We start from the raw sequence: 22,935 nt of genomic DNA, 5'->3' as shown, positions 1-22,935 counted from the left end.
CCATCTCCCATCCTCATCCCTGGCCATAGAGTTCATAGAATCACAGAATTGTAGAGTTGGAAGGGACACCAGAGGCTATCTAGTCCAACCCCCTGCAATGCAGGAATCTCAGCTAAAGTATCCATGGCAGTGAATACTTCATTGAAGCTCCATCCAGTAGAACTGGCTTGTGGGATAAGTGCGCCCTCTGTTTAGAACAGTAGCAGCAAAGGATTTTAAACTTGCCTTTTTGCTTTCATCCGAGATGAATTTGCTGTTGTGAGTGACGTTAAAGAGACATACAACATTTGTTTTCACTCGTGAATTTTAAATCCTGGTGCACTCTTCTGATTTGCTGATCCGACAGTGAACTGCCATAGCTTTAAAGAGCTCGGCTGGCTTTAAAAACATTTGGTCAGTGTGGTTATCCAGCAAAGGTGTCTGGAACACATTAGCCAGCCATAGAATCTGTTCACAGCTGCAGTCCCATTGGTGAGGTCATGTGACATTATCTGGCCTTTGTTTCCCAGGGGTTGACCTCTGCTAAGCTGCTTGCGACCTCTCTAAAGTGCCCAGCCAATGAAGAAAGAGAGGATTGCTCTTAAGAATTTGTTGTTTTAGATTAGAGGCACAACTGATATAACAACAAATCAGTTGTAGACTCTTGGATCGAGAGAGCAAAAAAATTAGACGGGGGGTGGGGGAAGCAGGGGAGACTGAGCGTGAACCGTCTTCAGTTTCACTATTTCAAATAAATTGCCATATTCCTCTCCTCTGGGGCACGCAAGCTTATTTGATCTATAGCAGCCTGCTGAGCCTCTCTGCCAAGTATGGCAATTATGCAACAAAGAGTTAATGACATATCCGTGTGTGTGTGTGACGCACACATATACACAAACAAATAAAAGCTGGTTTAAAATCATATCCCCTGCAGGAACGCATTGTATTGTCCTCCTTTCCTTGATCACTGTTCCCATCTCCTCCTCACAGATCGTCCATCAGAGTGTGGCACAAAACTCTACACAGAAGGTGCTTTCCTTTACTACAACTACCCTGGAAGATATCCTAAAATCGTTTTCTGATGTCAGCGTTATCAGAGTTGCCAGCGGCTACCTATTAATGGTAAAATGAACACAATATTGCTTTGATTCTTCATAATGTTCCTGCGATTCGTTTTAAAGCAACCCATCATATAAGCATTCCTGCAGTCACGTTAAAAACTACATTTGGGGCAATCTCTTTCCATCCTGTCCGTATCTTAAGAGAACCTGTGGCTCATTTGAGAAAGTGCACACATGGGCTAGATAGAGGACAGGCTTGATCTCTGCAGTTTCAGCTAAGCCAATGTTTGGGGAACCTCAGACCACAACCTATCTAGACCTATCTGGCCCTCTGAACTCTTCCTAGACCTCTCCCCTTTCTCTCCAGGATGAACACCTTGCTGGCTCTTTCCTATACAGTCCTTGAGCGCTTTTATTGATTTGGAATGTGTCTGTGAACTCTGATAATGACACTTCCTTGCCCGGATGGACAAAGTTGGGGTGGGGGTGGAGGGAGGGGGGAAACCTGTGTAGGAACCCCTGGCTTATGTGTGACTGGAATGCAGCCTACTGTACAAAGGTCACAGTCACTTCCCCCTTTGTCACTTCCCACTTTGTCACCAAACCATGGCGGCCACTGGCATGTAGACCCCACCCCCCAAAGATTGCCGAAGAAGGAATGTGACCTGAAAAATGGCCACAACTTTATTGATTACAGCAAGTGAGTGGTTGCATAGGCTCTGGTTCGACTAGCTCTCTGCACTGTTGCAGGTAGCGCTGACCCAGGGCACCAGCATAGGTCAGCCAAGGGTGAACACCCAGATAGGCGGAAAGCCAGGAACAGGCTATGTCCACCACCCAGATGTCCCCCTGGACTAAGGCACGGGCACAACCCGCTCACAGGGGTTGACCAAACCATTGAGTCCCTGGATTCCTTTAACAGAAAACCCTTCACATAGGGATGGCGAGAGCGTTCTCCCATCCCTATCACCTGAACCAGAGCCTATCCGCAACCATACAAGTTGTGACGATTTGCTGCGCGGCAGGCGAAACCCAAATGGCACCAGCCAATCAGCCAAGTGGGGAAAATTCCTGCCGTGCCCCTGTCCCAACGACAGATGACACACGATGGCATAGCAAGGGCAAGCACGCAAGCCCTAAAAGTAGGGAGAGGTGGGTGGGTGTTCTGATGCACGCACCGAAAGAGGAAGCTCTGGGTCACGTGCATGGGTATAAATAGGTTCCTTGATCTGTTTAGGCTGCATCCCATTGGCCTGATTAAACTCAGCATCAAGGGACCTACCAATTGGGTGTTGTGGCTAATTAATCAAACCCACCCACAACACAGGGTTTGGTTGCCAGGTCTCACCGCAACACGTGCCCTTTTCAAGGGAGGACCTGATTTGCCTGAGACTTGTCAATCTGAGTTCAGACTCTCAGACAGTATTTGAGGAGAAGGGGCCGTTGCTCAAAACTGTGCCGTACAATATCTGTGTCACGTAAAAGTGTATTTCGTAGACGAAACCTTTGGCTAGAAAGGGGCAATGTTAAAATGTGGCTTGCTTTGTCTGAAATTTTGCTTAAAAAGACCCAACCAACCAACCAACCAACTCTCTTTTGCTCTGCTTTCAGCTTGCCTATGCCTGTTTAACCATGTTGCGGTGGGACTGTGCTAAATCCCAGGGTGCCGTGGGGCTGGCAGGAGTCTTGTTGGTTGCACTCTCAGTAGCTGCAGGATTGGGCCTCTGTTCATTAATTGGGATTTCCTTTAATGCTGCCACAACTCAGGTACTGAATGAATAGTTATTAAGAGTTTGGTCAATTTATTTGCCGGGATGAATCACTGGGGGAGGGAATGTAACGAGCTCTGGAGTTGTACCTGCGCTAGCATGCCAAGCAATGGACATTTTGCAGGTTTAAGCTGAGAGAATAACCTGTGGTTAGTCAGCAGGCAGACTGAATGGGGAACATGTGATTGTTATCTGCATTTTAAGGCAATAGTAGGACTGTAGTTTCAGCATAGATATATACATAGGTAGAAACATCCCACAAGATGCAAGTGGCCCTATAATTTCGCTTTAGGATTTTGCACAAAAAGAACAGAGATGTATCAAGCATTAGAAGGTAACAGAAATCTGCATGAACAAATTTGGAAAATTATCTCAATTAGCTGGCAGGTCATAATTACTCAGGTGAGTCATAAGTCTCCTATAAACACACTTCGTTCTTCTTTCCTTTTTGTGCAGGTTTTACCCTTCCTTGCTTTAGGAGTTGGTGTAGACGATGTCTTCCTTTTGGCACATGCATTTAGCGAAACTGGGCAGAACAAGAGAATTCCATTTGAGGTAACAGCAAATTGTTTGGGACAATGCAAACTACTGTATCTGAGCTAGAGGTGTATGTATGATTTGCAATGCAGGTAACCAGGATTAATCATGCCTTCTTAATTTTTTGTCCCGAGTGAAATTTCTTAGATCAGATATTCTGGCGACAAGAAAACATCTATTTTCATATCATTCACAGTAGCAAATGACTTCATACAGATGAAAATGTATCATTCTGGATAAATTTTGCACTCATTTTCTAGAGTGAGTCTTGTGAAATAACTGATGGATAGCTCATGCCAAATCTACTGCGCTGCAGAATTTTATTTTCAACATGTATTTTTTAATGCCAGTATGGCGTTAAGAATACAATAATGTTGCCACTTTTTATGGATAGTATTGATTGTGTGCTATAACTGTGCATGTCTGTCTGAATGGTCTATATTTCCAGTATGCAATAGTATGGTATTCTACAACTTTATATGTATTTTTCAGGACAGGACAGGAGAATGTCTGAAACGCACTGGGGCGAGTGTGGCTCTTACTTCCATCAGTAATGTTACTGCATTCTTCATGGCTGCCTTAATTCCCATCCCTGCTCTACGGGCATTTTCACTCCAAGTAAGTTTATGAAGTTGTTTGCTAACACCAGAATTGTTCTTTATCCTCATCAAGCTGACTGTGGTTTGATGTTTGCATCTGAGATGTAATGTGATCCAAGGAGATGGTGCTTGGGAGAACAGAGCAGAACGTCCCACCAGAAATTAACTCATCGGGTGGTTCTTTCTGGGTTGAGAATAATCCTCATCACAGTTCTGTCAGTGTTAGTGTAGGCACCTAGAGTAATCTTAGAGGTGCGTCACTCACAGAGTGTCCTTGTTTTCATGTACATGGTGGACAGAAAATGCACTTGGCGGTTATGTTGCCCTTATTTCACAATGCCTTTGTTCGAAACTTGTTACAGTCCTAAATGAGAAAATGTCGATTCAGCCCTTGGAAAAACCTTCATGAACATCATTGGCTTAAGAAATGTTTCAGGGATTAGCCTTCCTGCATTCTGTGATTCTCATCTGCGGCCCCACTGCAGATCCCTCAGTGACACAAAGCATGCTTGGCAGTAACTGGGGCGCTAGAGCTTTTCTGTAACAGAAGGTACTTTGGAATGGTACAGTACAATTGCATCTTGCATGGGGCTTATGTTCCAAAGATGGCACACATATCTAAAACGAATGTACCTGAAGCACTCTTATGCGAGCATCCTTACCTTTCTGGAGCCCTCATTGAGCAAGTCTTGCCCCCCAAGAAAGCCTGAGTGCTTTTAGAGAGAGAGCAGGACCTGCCTGATAAGCAAGGCAGAGAGACCTTGAAAGTTATTTCCAATGCTGGGAAAACCCAATGCAAAAAGAGCTTTTAAAGTGTGTATTTAATTTGACTTGTGTACATTTAATTTGCCCAGTTTCAACCAGCCTTCAACCACGCAAGGTTGAAAGCGCACAAGTTAAACACATGTAGGTTGTGATTGTACTGTATTTTGATGTTCAGTTCTGATGGTTATTATGTAATCAGCCTTCCTTTTTATGGTATTTTTATTTATGGTTTGGTTGACTCCTGGATTGTTTCATATTTTATAACTGCTGTTTCTCATTGTTAGGCTTAGAAAAATAGGTTAGAGATAGGATTTTTCAAAAAATATATAGGCTGTGCAAAGAAAAGTTTATGGTTCTTTGTTTACTCGCTTAGCTCTTTGCGTACTGCTGCAGTAGTATTTTGATACTGATTTCTGGTGGGAGCTGTCCGCTCTATTAAGGGAGCTGTCCACCAGAGATGAAATCGTATGTTGTGGTTATGTAGCTCATGTAATAATAGCAGCTATCACTAAAGTTATATCTAGGTGGGGCCAGATGAGGTGTCCAAGGCTACTATGCACCCCAAATTATTAGCAGTAACCAAAGGGGTTGCCTTAACCCTGGTTAAAATCATACAGATATTAAAACCATGGTTTAGATTGTTCTGGTATTTGTTGCTTCCTACTTAGTGCAGAAGAGGGACGCGGGTAGCACTGTGGTCTAAACCACTGAGCCTCTTGGGCTTGCCGATCAGACAGTTGGCAGTTTGAATCCCTGCGGCAGGATGAGCTCCCGTTGCTCGGTCCCAGCTCTTGCCAACCTAGTAGTTCGAAAGCATGCCAAAAAGTGCAAGTAGATAAATAGGTACCACTCCAGTGGGAAGGTAAATGGTGTTTCCGTGTGCTGTTCTGGTTTCGGTGTTCTGTTGCGCCAGAAGCAGCTTAGTCATGCTGGCCACATGACCTGGAAAAACTGTCTGCGGACAAACGCCGGCTCCCTTGGCCTGTAAAGCGAGATGAGCGCCGCAACCCCAGAGTCGTCTGCAACTGGACTTAACTGTCAGGGGTCCTTTACCTTTTTTTTTTACTTAGTGCAGAAGTAATGCCTTCTATGTAGTTAACATACGTAGTGATGTGCGCTTGAAACCATGGCTTTGCATCCTGGGTTGCAGCTAATCCTTAACCATGTGTCAGTTGTTCAGATGTAACATGTAATCATAGTTTAAGAAAAACAAACCATGGTTAAACATTATATCTGGATAAACAAAGGGTGCAACTGCTATAAAATGTTGCTAAACAACATTGATCATTGCTCCTTTTCGCCTTAAACAATTGCCCCAGTAACTGAGATCATGCCACATTCTTCTTAGCACTGGAATTGAATGCATGAACTCTGAAAGCTACACCTTTGGGTAAAAGCCCTGCTGTTACAGAACACTGTAATAGCAATAGCACTGCATTGCTGACCCATGTTTTCTAGGAGTGCTCTTCTCCAACTGAGCTAAGCAGTGTGCACAGGGAATGTGGAAATCTGGGCTTGCAGAACTTTCTGTGGATATTCTTCTCCCACTTCACCCCGCTCAGATCTGTACTCCAGAAGTATAGGTTAGCACTGATACAAATCAGGCTTAATTTATAATGTATGAATGGGCTCTGAGTTGACTCTTGTGTTATAAAAGTGTCAAATACTGAATCTGCAATTAAACCTCTTTCCTGGGACTAGAGTATGCTCATGTGGTTAACATGATGCTTTCGTGTCTTTTCTTGGTACATCCCAATTTCTTCTGCAGTGGAGGAATGGAGCTTATACGTGAAGGTCTTTCCTTTCCATTAGCTGATAAAAGCCGCTGCATGTATAGACCGGTGCTTTTGAATCCAAAATCTCTTCAACAGAGCCCTTGTGCCACCTGCAGAGTGTATATGTGTTCTATGAATACTAGTGGTCACCTTGGACATTTTTGGAGGGTTTGTATGTGGGTGTGTGCATGCCCTCGTCATGCTTTCTGCTTCATAGTCATAATCATGATATTTATATTTTTCCAAAGGCAAAATTAAAAAGCATGGGTGGGTACTGCTAGGGAAGAGCTCTTTGAAAAGAGCTCTGGGAGGCTTTCCTTCTGGCACAGCTCCAGCACAGAGAATTTATAGCTCACTCTGACCTTGGTAAAGACTTGGTAACTGTACTTTCTCAGCAGTCATTTTTCTTCCCTTTCTGTCTGGCTCACCAATCATTTTTCACTCTACTTGACCCTTGACCTAACTAGAGGAAGCAGGAATTACAATTTCTCTTAATACGTGTTGCAACTATTGTGGGAGATACACACACACACACACACACACACACACACACGTGGTGTGTAAGCAGTGCTATGAAAAGAAGTTATAATCTATAGCATTAAGTCAGGTTTTTATTGAGATCTCTTCTAATTATTGCGAGCCTGTGCTTGTATTCTGGAGTCCCCTCAGAGTAGCAAAGGCAGTTGTTTCACTCCCACCTTTCTTTCTCCCTTTCTCTGTCTGTATAGCACTTCTAATTTTGTTACTTTAACTGAATCGCTGTGGTCTAAACCACCGAGCCTCTTGGGCTTGCTGATCGGAAGGTCGACGGTTTGAATCCCCGCGACAGAGTGAAGCCCCCGTTGCTCTATCCCAGCTCCTGCCAACCTAGCAGTTTGAAAGCACGCCGGTGCAAGTAGATAAATAGGTACCACTGCGGCAGGAAGGTAAATGGTGTTTCCATGCACTCTGGTTTCCGCCACAGTGTTCCATTGCGCCAGAAGCAGTTTAGTCCTGCTGGCCACATGACCCGGAAAGCTGTCTGTAGACAAATGCTGGCTCCCTTGGCCTGAAAGCGAGATGAGTGCTGCAACCCCAGAGTTGCCTTTGGCTGGAATTAACTGCCCAGGGGTCCTTTACCTTTAGTATGGAACACAATTTTCCATAGTTATAACATCTACTTTTGCGGATGAATTTCCCGCCGTGTTCACACAGAGGCAGTCCCATGATCTGGAGAAATGTGTGCTGCACTCAACCTCATTGCCACATCAAAAGCAGTTGCAGCAGGAGAGCCCTGTTCTCTTGGGAGGGGGCATTGCCCACAAGCATGTAATCCAGAGCAAGTGTATATTGTTGAATCATGAATAGTACCCTGGGTTCCACCCCCCCCTTACAAGGCTGTTGAATGCTCACTTCTTTATCCTCGCCGCCCTTCTTGAAAGCTGATCTACTGTGCAACTAATAATTCTGCTGCAAATGAAATCAGCATATGAAAGGCATGCATGTGTTGTTAAATCTGTAATTCTTCCAAAAGAAATAATTTTTAAAAATGATTGAAGCATATTCCCAGCAAGACTCTGAATTGCCTCGGAATGTCAGGTTTTGGGCATATTTGCATGGTGCTCAATGATTTTCAAACTGACATGCCTCAGATTTTCAAACTTAAAAACCAGTCTCTAGTAAAGCTTTGGCCTCTTGGAACATCAGCTTATTCTTGTGTGCTTTACTGCATATCTCAGTTGCCCATCTTTTCATGCATCTGGTCATGATTTGTTCTTTTTCTCGTAAATAATAGGCACATTTTTGTGCACCACTCAGGTTTGTCACTGCAGATCTTTGTGCTCCAAAGCACTTTTTAAAACGTTGGATTAAAAAAACCAGTTTGTACTACTGAGCTAAGAACTGCTGCACTGAGACCTAAGTAAAGTAATAATGTCCAACCACTATGTTCATGTGCTGTAATACAAAGCATGTCACCCTAATCACGTTATATGTGGCAGGTGGAATTATATGCAAAGGATTTGTATTGAAAATCCATGGTTATCAAGCATATTAGAAAAAAGCAAAGAATAGCAAAAAGAGAAAGAAAGGAACCCCTTGTCAGCAGTTGATATATCTCTTATTTGTTCCTTATCACTTTGCCAGGTGTGGCCAAATTCAGGTGATGCATTTAATTACAGTATTCGGAATCAGCTGGCCATGCAAGCGGCTTTTGGGTGGTCTGTTTTTAAAAGTGGATTTATCCACATTTACAGTCCTTCGCCCTGTCTTTGTCTCATTCACATTTGTTTATTGAAGAATTCCTGTCTGTCTCGGAGACCTTCCGCTGCCAAAGTTAAGAAAGCACAGCAATAGAACAGGTTTTTCTTTTCAGCAATGTTTATTTCTGTTCATCTCGATAGGAGCCTAACCAGCAGATGGGCTTAAACAGAGTGTTGCTTTGACCTTTCTCTATCTTTGTTCACTTTCCTCGAGACATTATAAGATAACAATCAAGGCTTCATTGGCTTTTGAGGCTCAATATCTGTAAAATAATCCAGCTGCTTAGAGAGAATAAATGGCTTCCTGACAAGGTGAAAACCCAACTTTCAGTCTTCCATATCAATGCCTGTTTCTGAACTTCTTTTGTTTCAGGCAAGGTGGTACATTCTCCATACCACCAAGCTGTTGATTTAGTTCAGTTCAAATGACTATCAAAGGAGGTGCTGATGTTTCAGATGTGAATGATGGATCTCTCTGAAACTTTCACTGGGTTAGCCTTTGTTGCTCAGTAACCGAGTGCCGCCAGTGTGGAAGTCAGATCCTCAAATTGTATCTGTAGTTATACTTTTATTTTGTGCGCAGGGATTAGTCACCCTCTTCTGAACACCCATAAGTGAACTGCTTCCTTTTGGAATTCTTTAGTACTTTATCGGCTTCGATTCAACATCTGCAGATGTATATAACTTGCTGCTCCTGAAATGAATCTAGACATATTCACTTCTGAATATATGCACACATTACTTGTGCCTGTTTTCAAAAATAACAGTTCATATTGCTCTTTTGCCAAAGGAAAAAAATACTGCTGAAAGTGAAAAAAGGAGGAAAAAATAATCTCTATTTTTCCTCCCCCCCCCTTTTTTTTTTTTTTTACTATCCAGTCTAGCTATGTTTATGAGGTATGTTCAGTCTGGAAACTAGAGAGAATGCTCAGGAGAGTTTGGCCCACAGTGAAAAGCAGTATCTGGCATTAGCCAACAGAGAGCTTACAGTATTTGTGTTTGAGGGAGGACACTGCTTCTCACTAATGTGAGGTGTGTGTGTGTGTGAATTTGTGGGAGCGATACAGTTTAGACAAGACACAGTGTTAACATAAGCAACAAGGGATGTGGTTGTAGCAGTTGTGCCCTAAATATTACATTCCCTCGCTTACCTGTGTGAGGTTCTCTGTCCTGCACCTCTGCTTCTTAGAATGGAGTAAAGCTTGGAGTTGTGACTGGCTGTGCTTGGAGTCCTGAGACAGAACACCTGTTAGGGTTCTAGTATGAGAAATGTTAGCAATGTGCTTAAGTTCCTGTGTGTTTTCTGCAAACAGGCTGTTTTGTGCTAAAGTGCCCTTTCCCAGCAGCTAAATTCCCCCTTGTGAGATTGACATATTGCCAGAAAGTCTTAACTCCATCCTTCACTCCCTGTTGTCTGAGTTGTTTTCTCTTGTTTGGGGTTTATATACTGGCAGTGCTGTGCTGGGGTGCAAAGCTGCTCCGTATCTGTTATGGGAACGTGACGTGGGGCAATTGTTGACGTGGGGTGGCATTTTTTTGAATTTCCTCCTCTTCCATTAAAATCAACAGGAGGGAAAATCTTTTTGACAAATCCGGGGCTGTGGACTGTGTCAGGGCACAGCCGTGAATTGAAATGCACCCTCCTGCTACCCATGTCTTGCCCAGGGTTGCTCCCCATTTCTGCCATTGCACTTGCATATTTTCACCAGCAGAATGGCCTTGCTGCCAGAGCTTTCCAACGCTGAATCTATCCATAGCAGTGGCATGCTTGGCATAGCAGGGCCTCTCAAATTTAGTGCCCCCTCAGCAAGTGCTTATTTAGTATAAGATAACATCCCTGATCTAGGTCCAAAATTTCCTCTTGGCCAGTAGGTGAACCACTGTTAGAAACTGAGAAATGAAAGCTAGGAGCTAAATGGCACCTTAAACCTAGGTTATGGGCGCAACAATGGAATGTCTAGGCACACTTTTTTTTAATAACAAGAATACAAAGCTGAAAATGAATGAACTGCAGCTAAACGCTAGTCCTCATCTGAAGACTGCAAAAAACAAAGCAATGCTTCCCCTCCTGCCCCCCTAATATTCTTAAGAGGGTCTCTTCTCCAGTCTTCAGAGACTGGCTGGAAATGGGGAGGCTGAAAAAGGTCCTCTTTTCCTTCCACTCTGCAGTTTTAATCTGAAATCTTAGTCACAGTACTGCGCCCAGAGCTCAGAAACTACTCATTTCACTGCTAATGAAATCCCTTGTCGCAAAATGCACCCAGAATAATGGGATTTTTGAACGCTGGGGTCAACTCTATGTTTCTAAGTAAAGGTGATTCTGTTTTATGTAATTCTTAACAGTTGGTCATTACAGTGTGTATTGAATAGAACAGTGTCTGGATTTGTACCAAATGCTGCATTTGAAAGGCAATTTGGAGCCTGTTTGGACAATACAGTACAGCTCTCCCTGGAAATGTAGAGCCTGTTTGGCTGATCCTCCCCCACTCCTGAACTTCAGGACAAGGCGGGATTGATAATATGTCCTCCCTTTCACTGCATATAGGGATGCAGGTGGTGCTGTGGTCTAAACCACTGAGCCTAGGGCTTGCTGATCGGTAGGTCGGCGGTTCGAACCCCCGTGGCGGGCTGAGCTCCCATTGCTCGGTCCCAGCTCCTGTCAACCAACAGTTCGAAAGCATGCCAAAAAGTGCAAGTAGATAAATAGGTACCGCTCCAGCGGGAAGGTAAACTGTGTTTCTGTGCGCTGCTCTGGTTTCTCCAGAAGCGGCTTAGTCATGCTGGCCACATGACCTGGAAAAACTGTCTGCGGACAAACGTTGGCTCCCTCAGCCAGTAAAGCGAGATGAGCGCCACAACCCCAGAGTCATTCGCAACTGGACTTAACTGTCAGAGGTCCTTTACCTTTACCTTCACTGCATATAGAATATAATGTCCTACATGGGAAATCCATTCCATTAAACATGGCACCAACTACGTTTTTCTCAGTTCTGACCCATTGAAATTAATGGACCTAAGTTAGTCGTGCCCATTTATTTCAGTGGGTTTATTTTGAGTATGACGGTATTTTGAGTATTGCTTCTGCATGCTGTGATTTTGCCTATAAGCCTGAAACGGACTCCCAGTTTCATCCTTTGTTGCAGCCAGGTTAGTGGGTGATACCTTCTGAGAAAGCTTTCTGTTGACACAGTGTCCAGAATTCTTGCCACAGAATAATACATTTCTAGGACTGATTTCCACTGTCAATTCTTCCCTCATGAGCTGTCTAGCAAAGAAGCATGCCATGGTCTCTTTCCTGTAGCAAGAGCCTTCCATGCAAACACAAACGACTTTCTCTGTGTGCGCTTGCTTAATGATGCACAGTGTCCCATTTTCCTTTTGAGTGGGAGAAACAATGCGGGCTGTAAAAACTCATTTGTTATCTTACTCCCAGCTTAAACTGAAATATTTAAACCCCTCTTCTCCTTCAGCTTCCTTTGTTGCTGTCAAAAAGTCTTTAATTTTTACTTGTAAAGTCTGGGAGCGAGGAGGAGGAGGGCTGGAGGGGAGGAAAATGCTACCCCTGAATGCCATTAGGAGCGAGCTGCAGATAGCAAGGTGAAAGACAGGCCTCCTCATCTGCTCATCATCTCTGGCTATACAATACGCCCGCTCGCCTTGGGTGGTCTGCGAGGAATGGCAAATAGCAGCGCATACCTTGGGCAGGGCCCCCTCCCTCAGTGACTCCAGCACAGACTTCCATTATTTTATTTCAGTTAACACATGCAGCAGCAGCAGCTGCTTTTTGAAGCGGCGGATTACTAAGGGCTTCTATTTTTCCCCCCCTTTAAAGCAAGTTCTGTTTGTAGCTGAGGGAGATACACAGGACTTCTGTACAAAATTTCAGAATTTGGGGCTTGTTTGCTTTTAAACCGGCTCTCGGTTAAATGCGGACCTTTTTCCTGCACCGGCAACTAGGCCGCAACTCTAAGGCCGCAGCCTCCGCCAGCTTTGTTGATTTCGAAGGGGAAAACCTTGAGACCCTTGGGTTCACACTCTTCTCTAAATGCTGCTTTATTTGAAAGGGTGGGTGGTGATACGAGGGGCCCTTTCCCAGGGCTAATAGTTGGGTGTCCCGTCCCCAGCCCCCAGCAGACTCCTCTGAGATTTCCTACTGATCTGCTGCCGTTTTTGTGCTGGGACTGCATTCTCATTTTTTTAATTTTATTTTTTTAAGGTGTTTTATCGAGCAAAGGCTGTTCACCATAATCAAGGAAATTGCCAGGGAAAAGAAACTATAATGCAGCTCAATAGCAAAACACAATATATTCAGCATGCCCAGCGAGCACTCAGCAGAATAGAATAAAGGGAGAATTGTTGCGAGTTGGCAATTTCTGTAACTGGTTGTGTCATAGCTGTCAACTTTTCCCTTTTCTTGCGAGGAACCCTATTTGAAATAGGGGAATTTCCCTTTAAAAAATGGAAATGTAGACAGCTATGGGTCATGTGATGCATCCAACACAGAAGTTTTGAGGAGCCCTCAGCAAAGCCCACATTCAGGTGGTGATGGGCACCATTTTGTTTCCCCGCAACGCTCCAAAGCGGTGATACATTGGTGTGTTTTGGAAACTGAAGTGAGACAGGCTGAGCCAACTATCCAGTGCTTCTTGGGGTGCTGGGGAAATGGGCAACTGCTAAAGGATGCTCTCTGTGCCTATCAACATCTGTTAATACAATGACCCTAAAAACATATGAAAACTGGCTTAAGGCCAATGCACCCCTGACCTTGTTGCCACCTTGGTGATGGCTTTTCTACCTCTGCTGTTTGTTATTCCTTTCTGTGGGGGCTTCAAAGAGGGCAAGAGGGGAGCCAACCTTTGATTTGGCCCCTGTAGTTATCGGCCCACCTGATTTCCAGGTGACAGTAAGCAGGTTTATCTCCACATAGAGTCTAAAGCCAGATGCAGATACCTTGCTTAAGTGAAGTTGGGCTGGTTTGGACTGTACATGCATGAGAAGCCATCCTGGAACTCTGTTTTAAAAATTATGTGCTGGTTAGTGGATTTCTTTCTTGAAGGTCTAAAGTGGTGGTTAATGGGGCTTCCAAGGATAGTCTTAGTCAGTGGTTGTCTCTCCAGCCACATTGCAGTTGTCTGTCTTTTGAGTTTTGCTAATTTGGGAAAAATAATAATGTTAGAGTTAAATCATTAGCAGATATCTTTATATCTTTCTTCATAAGCTTTTGAGGTAGGTACAAGGCGTTCATCAAAAGGTATATATAATGAAATACTACAAAGAATATTGATTACAAAAAATTCTCATGGTCCATTAGGAATGCTAAAATACTCCTTTAATCCATTCCAGCAAAATCTTGAGCACAAATGAGCCAAATTGGGCTGCCAAATGAAAGAAGTTTTTGTTTTTTTTCTAAAACGTATCCTCCATGTTGTAAATGTACCAGCTCTGCTGATATTCCCTGTCCTTCTCTGTTTGCTTCTATAGGCTGCTGTGGTTGTGGTCTTCAACTTTGCCATGGTTCTGTTAATTTTCCCTGCTATTTTGAGTATGGATCTGTACCGCCGTGAAGATCGGAGATTGGATATATTCTGTTGTTTTACAAGGTGAGCAGATAGGATGACTGCATGGACTGTCTTTAACAGCAGAACACCTTGCTATTATTGATTGCATGGATTATATATACATTTCTTAAAATGGAATTATGTGGCCATGATCAAACTTCCTGTGCTCCAAGCTCATAGAGACCAAGATACCTGTCACCTCTGCATGAATGGAGAAACAAGCATTGTTGCCACATGGCTGAAAAATACAGCTGATAAAGCTGTCTACATGGTTAGAGCTGCCATGTAGAATGTTTCCAAAGAAGCCATCATGTTATAAATTCTGGTATAAGTCCACAGATGAATTTTCCTTGCAATTTCTGTATCCAAAGCTGGGTCATGGCATCCTTTGCGGAATGAAATTTGGATTTCCTTCTCACAATTAGAGCTGCTTTTCATATGACAAAATCATGTATGGCTATCACTTTCTTTATAGTGAAGCTACATCTACATTGCATGTGTATGACAAGTGCACATGTGTCCAATTAGCTGTGTGTACCACATAGAGTATATATCCGTTAGAAGTCCTCTCTGTGTTTCTTACTGCATATGCATGTGTCAAAATATGACAAATAATGGCTTGTTACACCTGCTTTTGTAGACATGTTTTTTCTTCGACATGAACCCAAACTTTATGAAAAAGGAAATATTAATGGTGTTGTGACTATTCAGCAACGAGTTCAGGGTTTCCTTTATTAAATTATTTAGCACTTGAATCTTCAGAAATATACTTTAATATTTTGCAGTGTGGCAGAGGAAGCCAAGTGAATCTCCTGGAGCAAGGAGTTCCATAAGCTGGGCACTACACTGGAGAATGCCCTTTTCATGTATCCCTGCCACCCGAATCTCTGAGAAAGGCAAGATGCACAGAAAGGGCCTCCCAGGTTGATTTTGGTGTCTAGACAGGATCATATAGAAGTATCTTTAAGTATCTTTGTTCCATACCATTTAGGACTTTAAAGATTAAATCCAGCAATTTGAATTGAGCCCAGAAACTTAAAACATATGGATATATTTACATGGATCAGTTAAAAGCCAGACAACCAACTGATCAAAATATATTTAAACAGTTGATGGTATGAAACACACACACACACACACACACACAGAGAGAGAGAGAGAGGGGGGGGGGCTTTGTATTGCATATTCTATGAATCTATTCTTTAATTATCGTCCTTGGAAGCCTTTCCCAAGCGGGTATCCTCCAGATATTTTGGACTACAACTCCCATCAGCTATGGCCAGTGTATCACTGATGGGAGTTGTAGTGCAAAAACATCTGGAGAGCATCATTTTGGGGAAGGTTGATACTTGTCAAGAAAGTATCAACCTTCACCCCAACTGCTGCTTTGTAAAATCAATGTTTTAGGTAGCAACCTGTCCCTTTATGTTTTGTAAGATGCCATGCATGTTTGATGGTACCTTCCTTATACTTTTAAATTACTTATTTATATAGACTCTGCCATAAACATGTGCATAAATGCTCCCCCCTTTCTTTCAGCCCGTGTGTTAGCAGAGTGATTCAGATTGAACCTCAAGCATATGCAGAGGCTGGTGACAGCACGCGCCACAGCCCTCCACCGCCATACAGCAGCCACAATTTTGCACACGAAACCCAAATCACAATGCAGTCCACTGTCCAGCTTCGCACTGAATACGACCCTCATACCCAGGTTTACTATACCACCGCAGAACCTCGCTCAGAAATATCTGTACAACCAGTCACGGTGACACAAGATAACCTCAGCTGCCAGAGCCCAGAAAGTACCAGGTCATCCAGGGACCTCCTTTCCCAGTTCTCAGAATCTACACTGCATTGTCTGGAGCCACCCTGTACGAAATGGACACTCTCCTCTTTTGCTGAAAAGCAGTATGCTCCATTCCTACTAAAACCAAAAGCAAAGGTAACGTCTCTGTGCTAGTCTTGTGTGTTTCTTCGCAACAGGAGCACTGCACGCCCTGCTTCTTGGTTAAAGACGGCTTGATTGTTTCTACCATTTAAGGCAGTATCATACCACTTTGAACAGAAAATGTCTTTTGTTAAGCATCCTGAGAGTGGTTAGGAGACTCTTCTCCCTTCAAGGAGTTACAGTTCCTAGAATTCCCACTACAGTGGACCCTCAGGTTGCGAATGTGATCTGTGCGGGAGGCACGTTTGCAACCCGCACCGCCACATCTGCGCACGCGCGGGTTGTGATTTGGTACTTCTGTGCATGCGCAAAGTGCGATTTAGCGCTTCTGCGCATGCACGACTGCCGAAACCCAGAAGTAACCCATTCCGGTATTTCTGGGTTTCGGTGAGTCCATAACCTGAAAAAACACAGCCTAAAGCGTCTGTAACCCGAGGTATGACTGTATTATTTCCCTTGCGCATAGATCCAGCACTGACTACACTAATCTAGTGTGTTGGGCTATCAGGATCTTGGCACTGCTGAGGGTGATTTGCAATTTGGCCGTGGCATTTTGTGAGAAACATTGCAGGGAGATGGAGCTGCATGCAGTGCTTTCCTTCTAGAACGAAAGGTGCCAGTATTCACCATAAAGTTGTTAGAGTAAGTGCCACACTTTTAACCAGTGCTTTCCTTCCAAGAAAAAAAAGGTGCTGGGACTGCATACTTGTGAGTACCCCCAGAAGAAAAGCATTGACTGTATGTAGCATTTGTTGCATGAAACTCTTCTGAATGATGTCACTTCTTCATTTACCCTTCTTTATTCTCCTTTTTTGCAGCTTGTGGTCATTTTTCTTTTCCTGGCCTTACTTGGCCTGAGTCTTTATGGAACTACTCGTGTGAGAGATGGACTTGATCTTACAGACATTGTGCCGCGGGAGACACGGGAGTATGACTTCATTGCAGCCCAGTTCAAGTACTTCTCATTCTACCACATGTATGTCGTTACGCAGAAAGCGGATTATCCCAACATCCAGCACTTACTTTATGAGCTTCACAAAAGTTTCAGCAACGTGACGTACGTTTTGTTGGAAGAGAACAAGCAGCTTCCCAAAATGTGGTTGCACTACTTTAGAGACTGGCTGCAAGGTAAGGAGAAAAATAAAAACTCGGTTCACTAATCCAGATTTTCTGCAAATGTACTCTTTTCTCTTTCCATTTTTCCCCCTGCTACAGTGGTTTTCTTTCTTCTGATTTCCTCCTGTAGTATCCCTTTACATTTTATTTATTAAGGTTCCTTTCCTTCGGATTGGACTGTTAGAAACGATATTCCTGGTACAGGTTGAGTGGTGTACACCTACGCGAGTTTCATATGAGTTAACCATTCATTCATTTATTTTAGTTAGCTAGATTTATAGCTTGTCCTATCCCCAAGGGGTTGAGGGCATGTTACACTGTGTATAGGCACACACTAATAACATAACCCCATATACTCCCAATCATTTAATGTACTGGAATGGATTTTCTTTTTTTTTTTACAAAAAAAAATTACGGGAAGGAGGGGATTTGTATTTTTCCACTTCCTAAATTCGTCTTATTCTGAGTTGCCCTCAGCAACTCAAGTTTTCTTAGTTGGTGCTTTGAATTCTTTTAGATGGTATTAGGATAACTAGATTTCAATAGTTGCTCTGTGCTCCTGGCCAGGTGTTGCGGGGACTGGATGTGCCATGTTTTGGCAGGCTTGCTCCATTTGCTGCTTTTGTTCTGAACCTGTTTGGCTTCAGGAGTGAGTTTTATTGCAACTTTCTACATGGGAGGCAATTTTAAAGGAAACAGAGGGAGGGTTTGTAAATGGGAATTGCGCATCCAGAGCCTAGGGCTGTGTCGTTTAGGCCATGTTTTCTCCTTCCATCGCTCTTATCTCTTTATAGCTGTAGCTAACCTATCAGATCTGTAATGATGGTTTTGATTACAGCCTCTCAGTGCAGCTGTGAGGTGGGTCGGTGGATTATCCCCCCTCCCCTTTCCCCTCTTCTCTCCCCCTTTCCTTCCCTTCCTCAGACATGTGGTTCATTCATCTCTTCTCACACAGCCTCCTTGTGCTGGGCTGCGGCTTACTGTTCTAAATCTGATCCAAATTTGTGCTGTGAGGTATTTTTGCCCACCCTCCCCCCCCCCCAGCCTTGAAAGGGGTGGCAAAGAGGGAAATAACAGTTGAGAGGGAATAGGTGTTGGCTGTGATCTTTACACGTGCTGGCAGCAGATCCCACAACTTGTATTAGCTACACAAGTTGAACAGATGGAACAAATTGACAAAATCTTGTTCACTCACGCTGTGCTCAAGAAGGAGCTGAGTTGCTGTTTGAAGTTTGAAAGTTGGAGTGTGGGTTTCTTTTTCCTCCGGCTTTGTGGTGGAATTTCTGGTCATGTTGTCGTGTAACCTATGGCTTCAGCACCTAGTGGTAGCTGAAACAACACAGCGCTGGGTGTCTCCTTCCCATTGTGTAATTCATTTTACAGGGGAGTGAGTGAGTGGAGCTTTATTTTGGGCAATCGTCTGAATTCCTCCCCAACTCTGTAGTCATAATCAGTGGACACAATCCACCAGGATCATCCATGAATTGTAGTGCTCATTAAGGAGCCTGAACAGATCCTGCACAACATAATAAGTGATGAGTGAGGAGCTTCTGTTTTGGTCTCGTTCAATTTGGAGATCACTTTTTTATTATTATCTGGAAATGTGTGCTGATGAAAGGTTGCTTGATTTGGGGGGGGGGTTGGCTGGGTGGGGGGCGTTGTGTCTATGTGTGAGTCCTGTGCTGAATTGAGATTTATGGTGAGATGGTTCTATAACACTCTTACCTTGCTTCTATTATTATTATTATTATTATTATTTATTTAATAAAACGTCTGGTTTGCTGCAACTGTTGCTATGCAAGTATATATTGTTCCTAGGGAACAGAGGGAGCAAATTCATCTCCTGGAGTTACTGTTTGCAATCTGTGCCCTCCTTTCCCTTTATTAGAGGGACATATCTAGGATAAAATTCCTGATCTGTTTCTCTTCATTTTTATCACAATGCAAGTAGTGTTAACAGAGCCATATTGTGCATTAGGAGATTTCATAGCAAAGGGCCATTGCAAACTTAAAGTTGTGCATATTACATGCTCACACAAAGGGGTTCCCCAGCCCATGTGTGAACATGAATGCCTGAATGCACAGCTCTATAAGTCTTTCAAAACACTGCATACACATGGAGTTCCAGCTGCCTTTCTCTCTCTCCATTGGATAGAAGCCATGTGTTCCGCCACACACAGCAGTGTTATGATGCCAGAATGTTTTCACGTGTGGTAGTATTTGGCTAAGTGGGTGTGGGCGGATTGGGCCAGTTCTGAGCAACAGGAGGTCTTGTCTGGAGCTTCAGCCTGGCAGTCATCCACAGCCTAGCTGGAAGATGGGAAAGGCAGGTTATGCAGCCTCTGGAGTTCTGGGAGGCTAGTGTCTCAGGCATGTGGCACCCTCCCAAACATCTGTTTGGGAAGCATGTCACAGTACTCTAGCCAGGCTCTGCTCGTTCCAGGGCTATGAGGAAGAGGCTGGAGTGGACAGAACTAAGAGTCAAAAAGAGCTCTAAGAAAGTGATGGTGATGTTGCACATTGCTTGTCAGCACTTACTCGAGAGCTGAAAACTTTCACAATCCTGCGATCTCTTCATTAGCAGTTTGAAGGAAAGCAGCTCTGGTTTTTCTTCTTTTGGTTTACAAGCTGGGTGAAAAATAACAACAACTATCTGTCCCCTCACCTTCCAACAGGGCTTCAGGAGGCTTTTGATCGCGATTGGGAATCTGGGAAGATCACATACAACAATTACAGAAATGGATCCGAAGATGCTGTTCTGGCTTACAAGCTTTTGGTTCAAACGGGCATCCAAGACAAACCCTTTGATATTAGCCAGGTAATTTAAAAAATGCTACCATAACTCTATTTGTTTAAATGGAATGATGCAAATGGGAAGTAATTTTCCTTCCTTCTTTACTGCTTAAAGCCTTAGTCAATATCTGGAATACAAAGTTGACAGTTAGGTCTGACCTGCCCTTTCCCATACATGGTCCAGAGCACTGTAGACATTGAAGCCAAAGGAATGACAGCTTGAGTAATGGTGACAGGAAACTCTAGATGAATCCCACCACACACAGGGAAGAGCTTATTCAAATGTATTCCTTATTACAATGGTGGCAATGAAGAATGAGACTTCTCTGCTACTTTTGCATCTGGACAATAATGCCCAGAGAAGCCATTTCTGAGGCTTATCACGACCCGACCACAAGGTTGAACAAACCAGGTGTCTTGCTGTGATTTGTTTTCTGAGCACTTTGCAAATAACGTTACTTACATCTGCTTCAAACTGAATGACACCTCAAGTACAGAACTGTGCTTCTGTTTAGTTTCAGTTGATTTCACCTGGAGATGTGGACAGAATCACTGGAAATGTTTGGCTGATCTCTTTGTGCATTTGAAAAACCTTCCTGGCTATTAGTATTGAGTTTACGGGTTTGGTCATGAAGTGACCTTCCTCGAGGTGGGAGTAATTCCTGCCCTCTTGAAGGAGACAATTGTGATACCTCTGTTGAAGGAACCATTTGTGAATCCCCTCAACCTGAATAATTACTGGTCTGTTTCCAACCTACCTTCTCCTGGCCGATGGCGCGGACTATCTCAGTGGGCCCTTCAAAATCCCCTGCTGCTCTAGGGTTTTCTGCAGACGCCTATGTTGCTTCCTTTTGTGAAGTCACCCCTGGGTTCCTGGTCAGACTGAACCCTGATACAAGTAATCTTTTGTCACTTTTTCATCCTTCTTATGGAACTGCCATTCCAGAAAAGCCCACATCCTGGTGATGTTTCCAGGATTTATTCTGGCATCTGTTGTGCATTGATCTTAACACAACCATAGTTAAAACAAAAAAAATTCCTTCCAGTAGCACCTTAAAGACCAACTAAGTCAGTTCTTGGTATGAGCTTTCGTGTGCATGCACACTTCTTCAGATACAACCATAGTTAGTTAGCCTAAGTCAGCCTTCTTCATGCCTTGATCCCCAGATGTCGTTGACCTACGGCTCCCATCATCCTTTGCCAAACTGGTTGGGGTAATGAAGGGGTAATGAAGGCTGTAGTTCAGCAACTGCTGGGGACCCGTGGTGGGAAGAACTCTGGCGTAAATTACAGTTTGCAAGCCAGCTTCTGACTGTGGTTCCAAAGCTAACAATTATTCATGAAAATATTCAGACACTAACCATAGTACACCAACACCCTTGCAGTTTTGAAGATGCCTGTATGAAAAGGGATGGGGGCAGATTCCATGCAAGCCCATTGGCTTCCCATCCCTCAGTTGCCTAACCATGGTTTGATGGACAAGCAGCAGGCCTTTCTCTCTCTCTCTCTGTTTCCTGTTCTTTCCTACTACTTTATTCTTTATAACTGATTTTTTAAAATAAAATCCGCAGCAGCACCAGGCCTAGGAATGGAGGATGCTGTATTTTGAAAAAGAGATCCTAACCATTTATTTGATATGAGAGTAACTGAAATAGATAGTTTTACATCCTGGCATCCATTATTTTCTTCTGCAATGCATAATTTATCTTGCTGGTTTTGTAGGCCCAAGGAGCTGTTTTAATGTGCATGTATTCAACTATGTGATTTTCCCTATTTGTAGTATTACATGATACAATCTAGGAACATTTTTTTAAATCACATCTTCTGTTCTAGTCCCAGTCATGACCAAGGAATATGAATTTAAATGCACCTTGACCCCAAATCTGCTGAACTCCAGCGGGGCTTGGTTCACACAAAATGCTAAGCCAAACCATGGCAGTGTGAATGTGCAGAAGCGGTTGCACCCGCTTTGCTCCTACCTGGTTATATTGCTGCTGTGCTGTAGTGACCTAAGCCATGGTTTGGTTTAGTGTGTGTTACCCAAACCCAGACTCATCGTTCAGTTCTGTGCAGACAAACCACAAGCTGTAGCCCAGGGTACAGCTAAACCACGAGCCCAGGATTGGACAATCGTAGATTAGCACTGTGCAGTACAAAGCAGCCACAATCTCCTTTCTGGAAGCCAACATAGGTGCTTATTCATGCTAGCCCATGGTTTGGATTGCCTGTTAATGAGGGCATTGTTTTTAGTGGGACACTTCTGCATTTCTCTGACCAAAAGATAAAGTGCCATCCTGCATACATCTAGATCAGGCTTCCTCAACCTCGGCCCTCCAGATATTTTGAGACTACAGTTCCCATTATCCCTGACCACTGGTCCTGCTAACTAGGGAACATGAGAGTTGTAGGCCAAAAACATCTGCAAATTCTCCCAAGCCAGCTGGTTAAAAAAGAAAGAAATAGGTTTATTCAGAAGTAAGTCCCATTGGTTTCAGTAAGACGCCTGTACATGGAAGACCTACTTCCTTTAAATATATATATATATTAAATATTTTCATGAAATACAAAAGAACATGCAATCTCTCTCTTTCTTTTGGTTCAGATTATAAAGTCTTTTGGTTACGTTCAGTGTAAGACAATATGGTACTCAGAGGTAGGGGGAGAGGGTGGGTGATGAACTTGCACACTATTCCCCCCCCCCCCCCCGTTTTTCCAACTTGGTATATGTGTGACTTCCTTTGAACACTTTCAATAGAAAGAGAAGTTATTCAGGGCAAATTGTCATGATGTTAAAA

General features: G+C 43.5%; 2 protein-coding genes across 8 annotated transcripts in view; both read left to right on the top strand.

Annotated features, from left to right (window-relative positions):
• Nucleotides 1-22,935, top strand: part of FANCC (FA complementation group C) — a 193,901-nt gene that overhangs the window by 52,064 nt on the left and 118,902 nt on the right. The window lies entirely within an intron of this gene.
• PTCH1 (patched 1) overlaps nucleotides 1-22,935 on the top strand; it is a 112,766-nt gene that overhangs the window by 64,677 nt on the left and 25,154 nt on the right. For all 7 annotated transcript variants that reach the window (XR_014555940.1, XR_014555941.1, XR_014555942.1 and 4 more), the window contains 8 exons: nucleotides 970-1,101; nucleotides 2,652-2,807; nucleotides 3,266-3,364; nucleotides 3,839-3,964; nucleotides 14,207-14,325; nucleotides 15,823-16,225; nucleotides 17,050-17,359; nucleotides 20,023-20,165. Coding sequence is in view for 3 of the 7 variants with exons in the window: in XM_083701887.1 (XP_083558013.1) it covers nucleotides 970-1,101; nucleotides 2,652-2,807; nucleotides 3,266-3,364; nucleotides 3,839-3,964; nucleotides 14,207-14,325; nucleotides 15,823-16,225; nucleotides 17,050-17,359; nucleotides 20,023-20,165 (1,488 nt within the window). In the remaining 4 variants the exon portion in view is untranslated. The remainder of the gene's footprint in view (nucleotides 1-969; nucleotides 1,102-2,651; nucleotides 2,808-3,265; nucleotides 3,365-3,838; nucleotides 3,965-14,206; nucleotides 14,326-15,822; nucleotides 16,226-17,049; nucleotides 17,360-20,022; nucleotides 20,166-22,935) is intronic.

Source organism: Podarcis gaigeae, assembly GCF_964106915.1.
Source record: "Podarcis gaigeae genome assembly, chromosome: 11".
Lineage (NCBI taxonomy): Eukaryota > Metazoa > Chordata > Lepidosauria > Squamata > Lacertidae > Podarcis > Podarcis gaigeae.
This window is presented reverse-complemented; position numbering and strand designations above follow the sequence as displayed.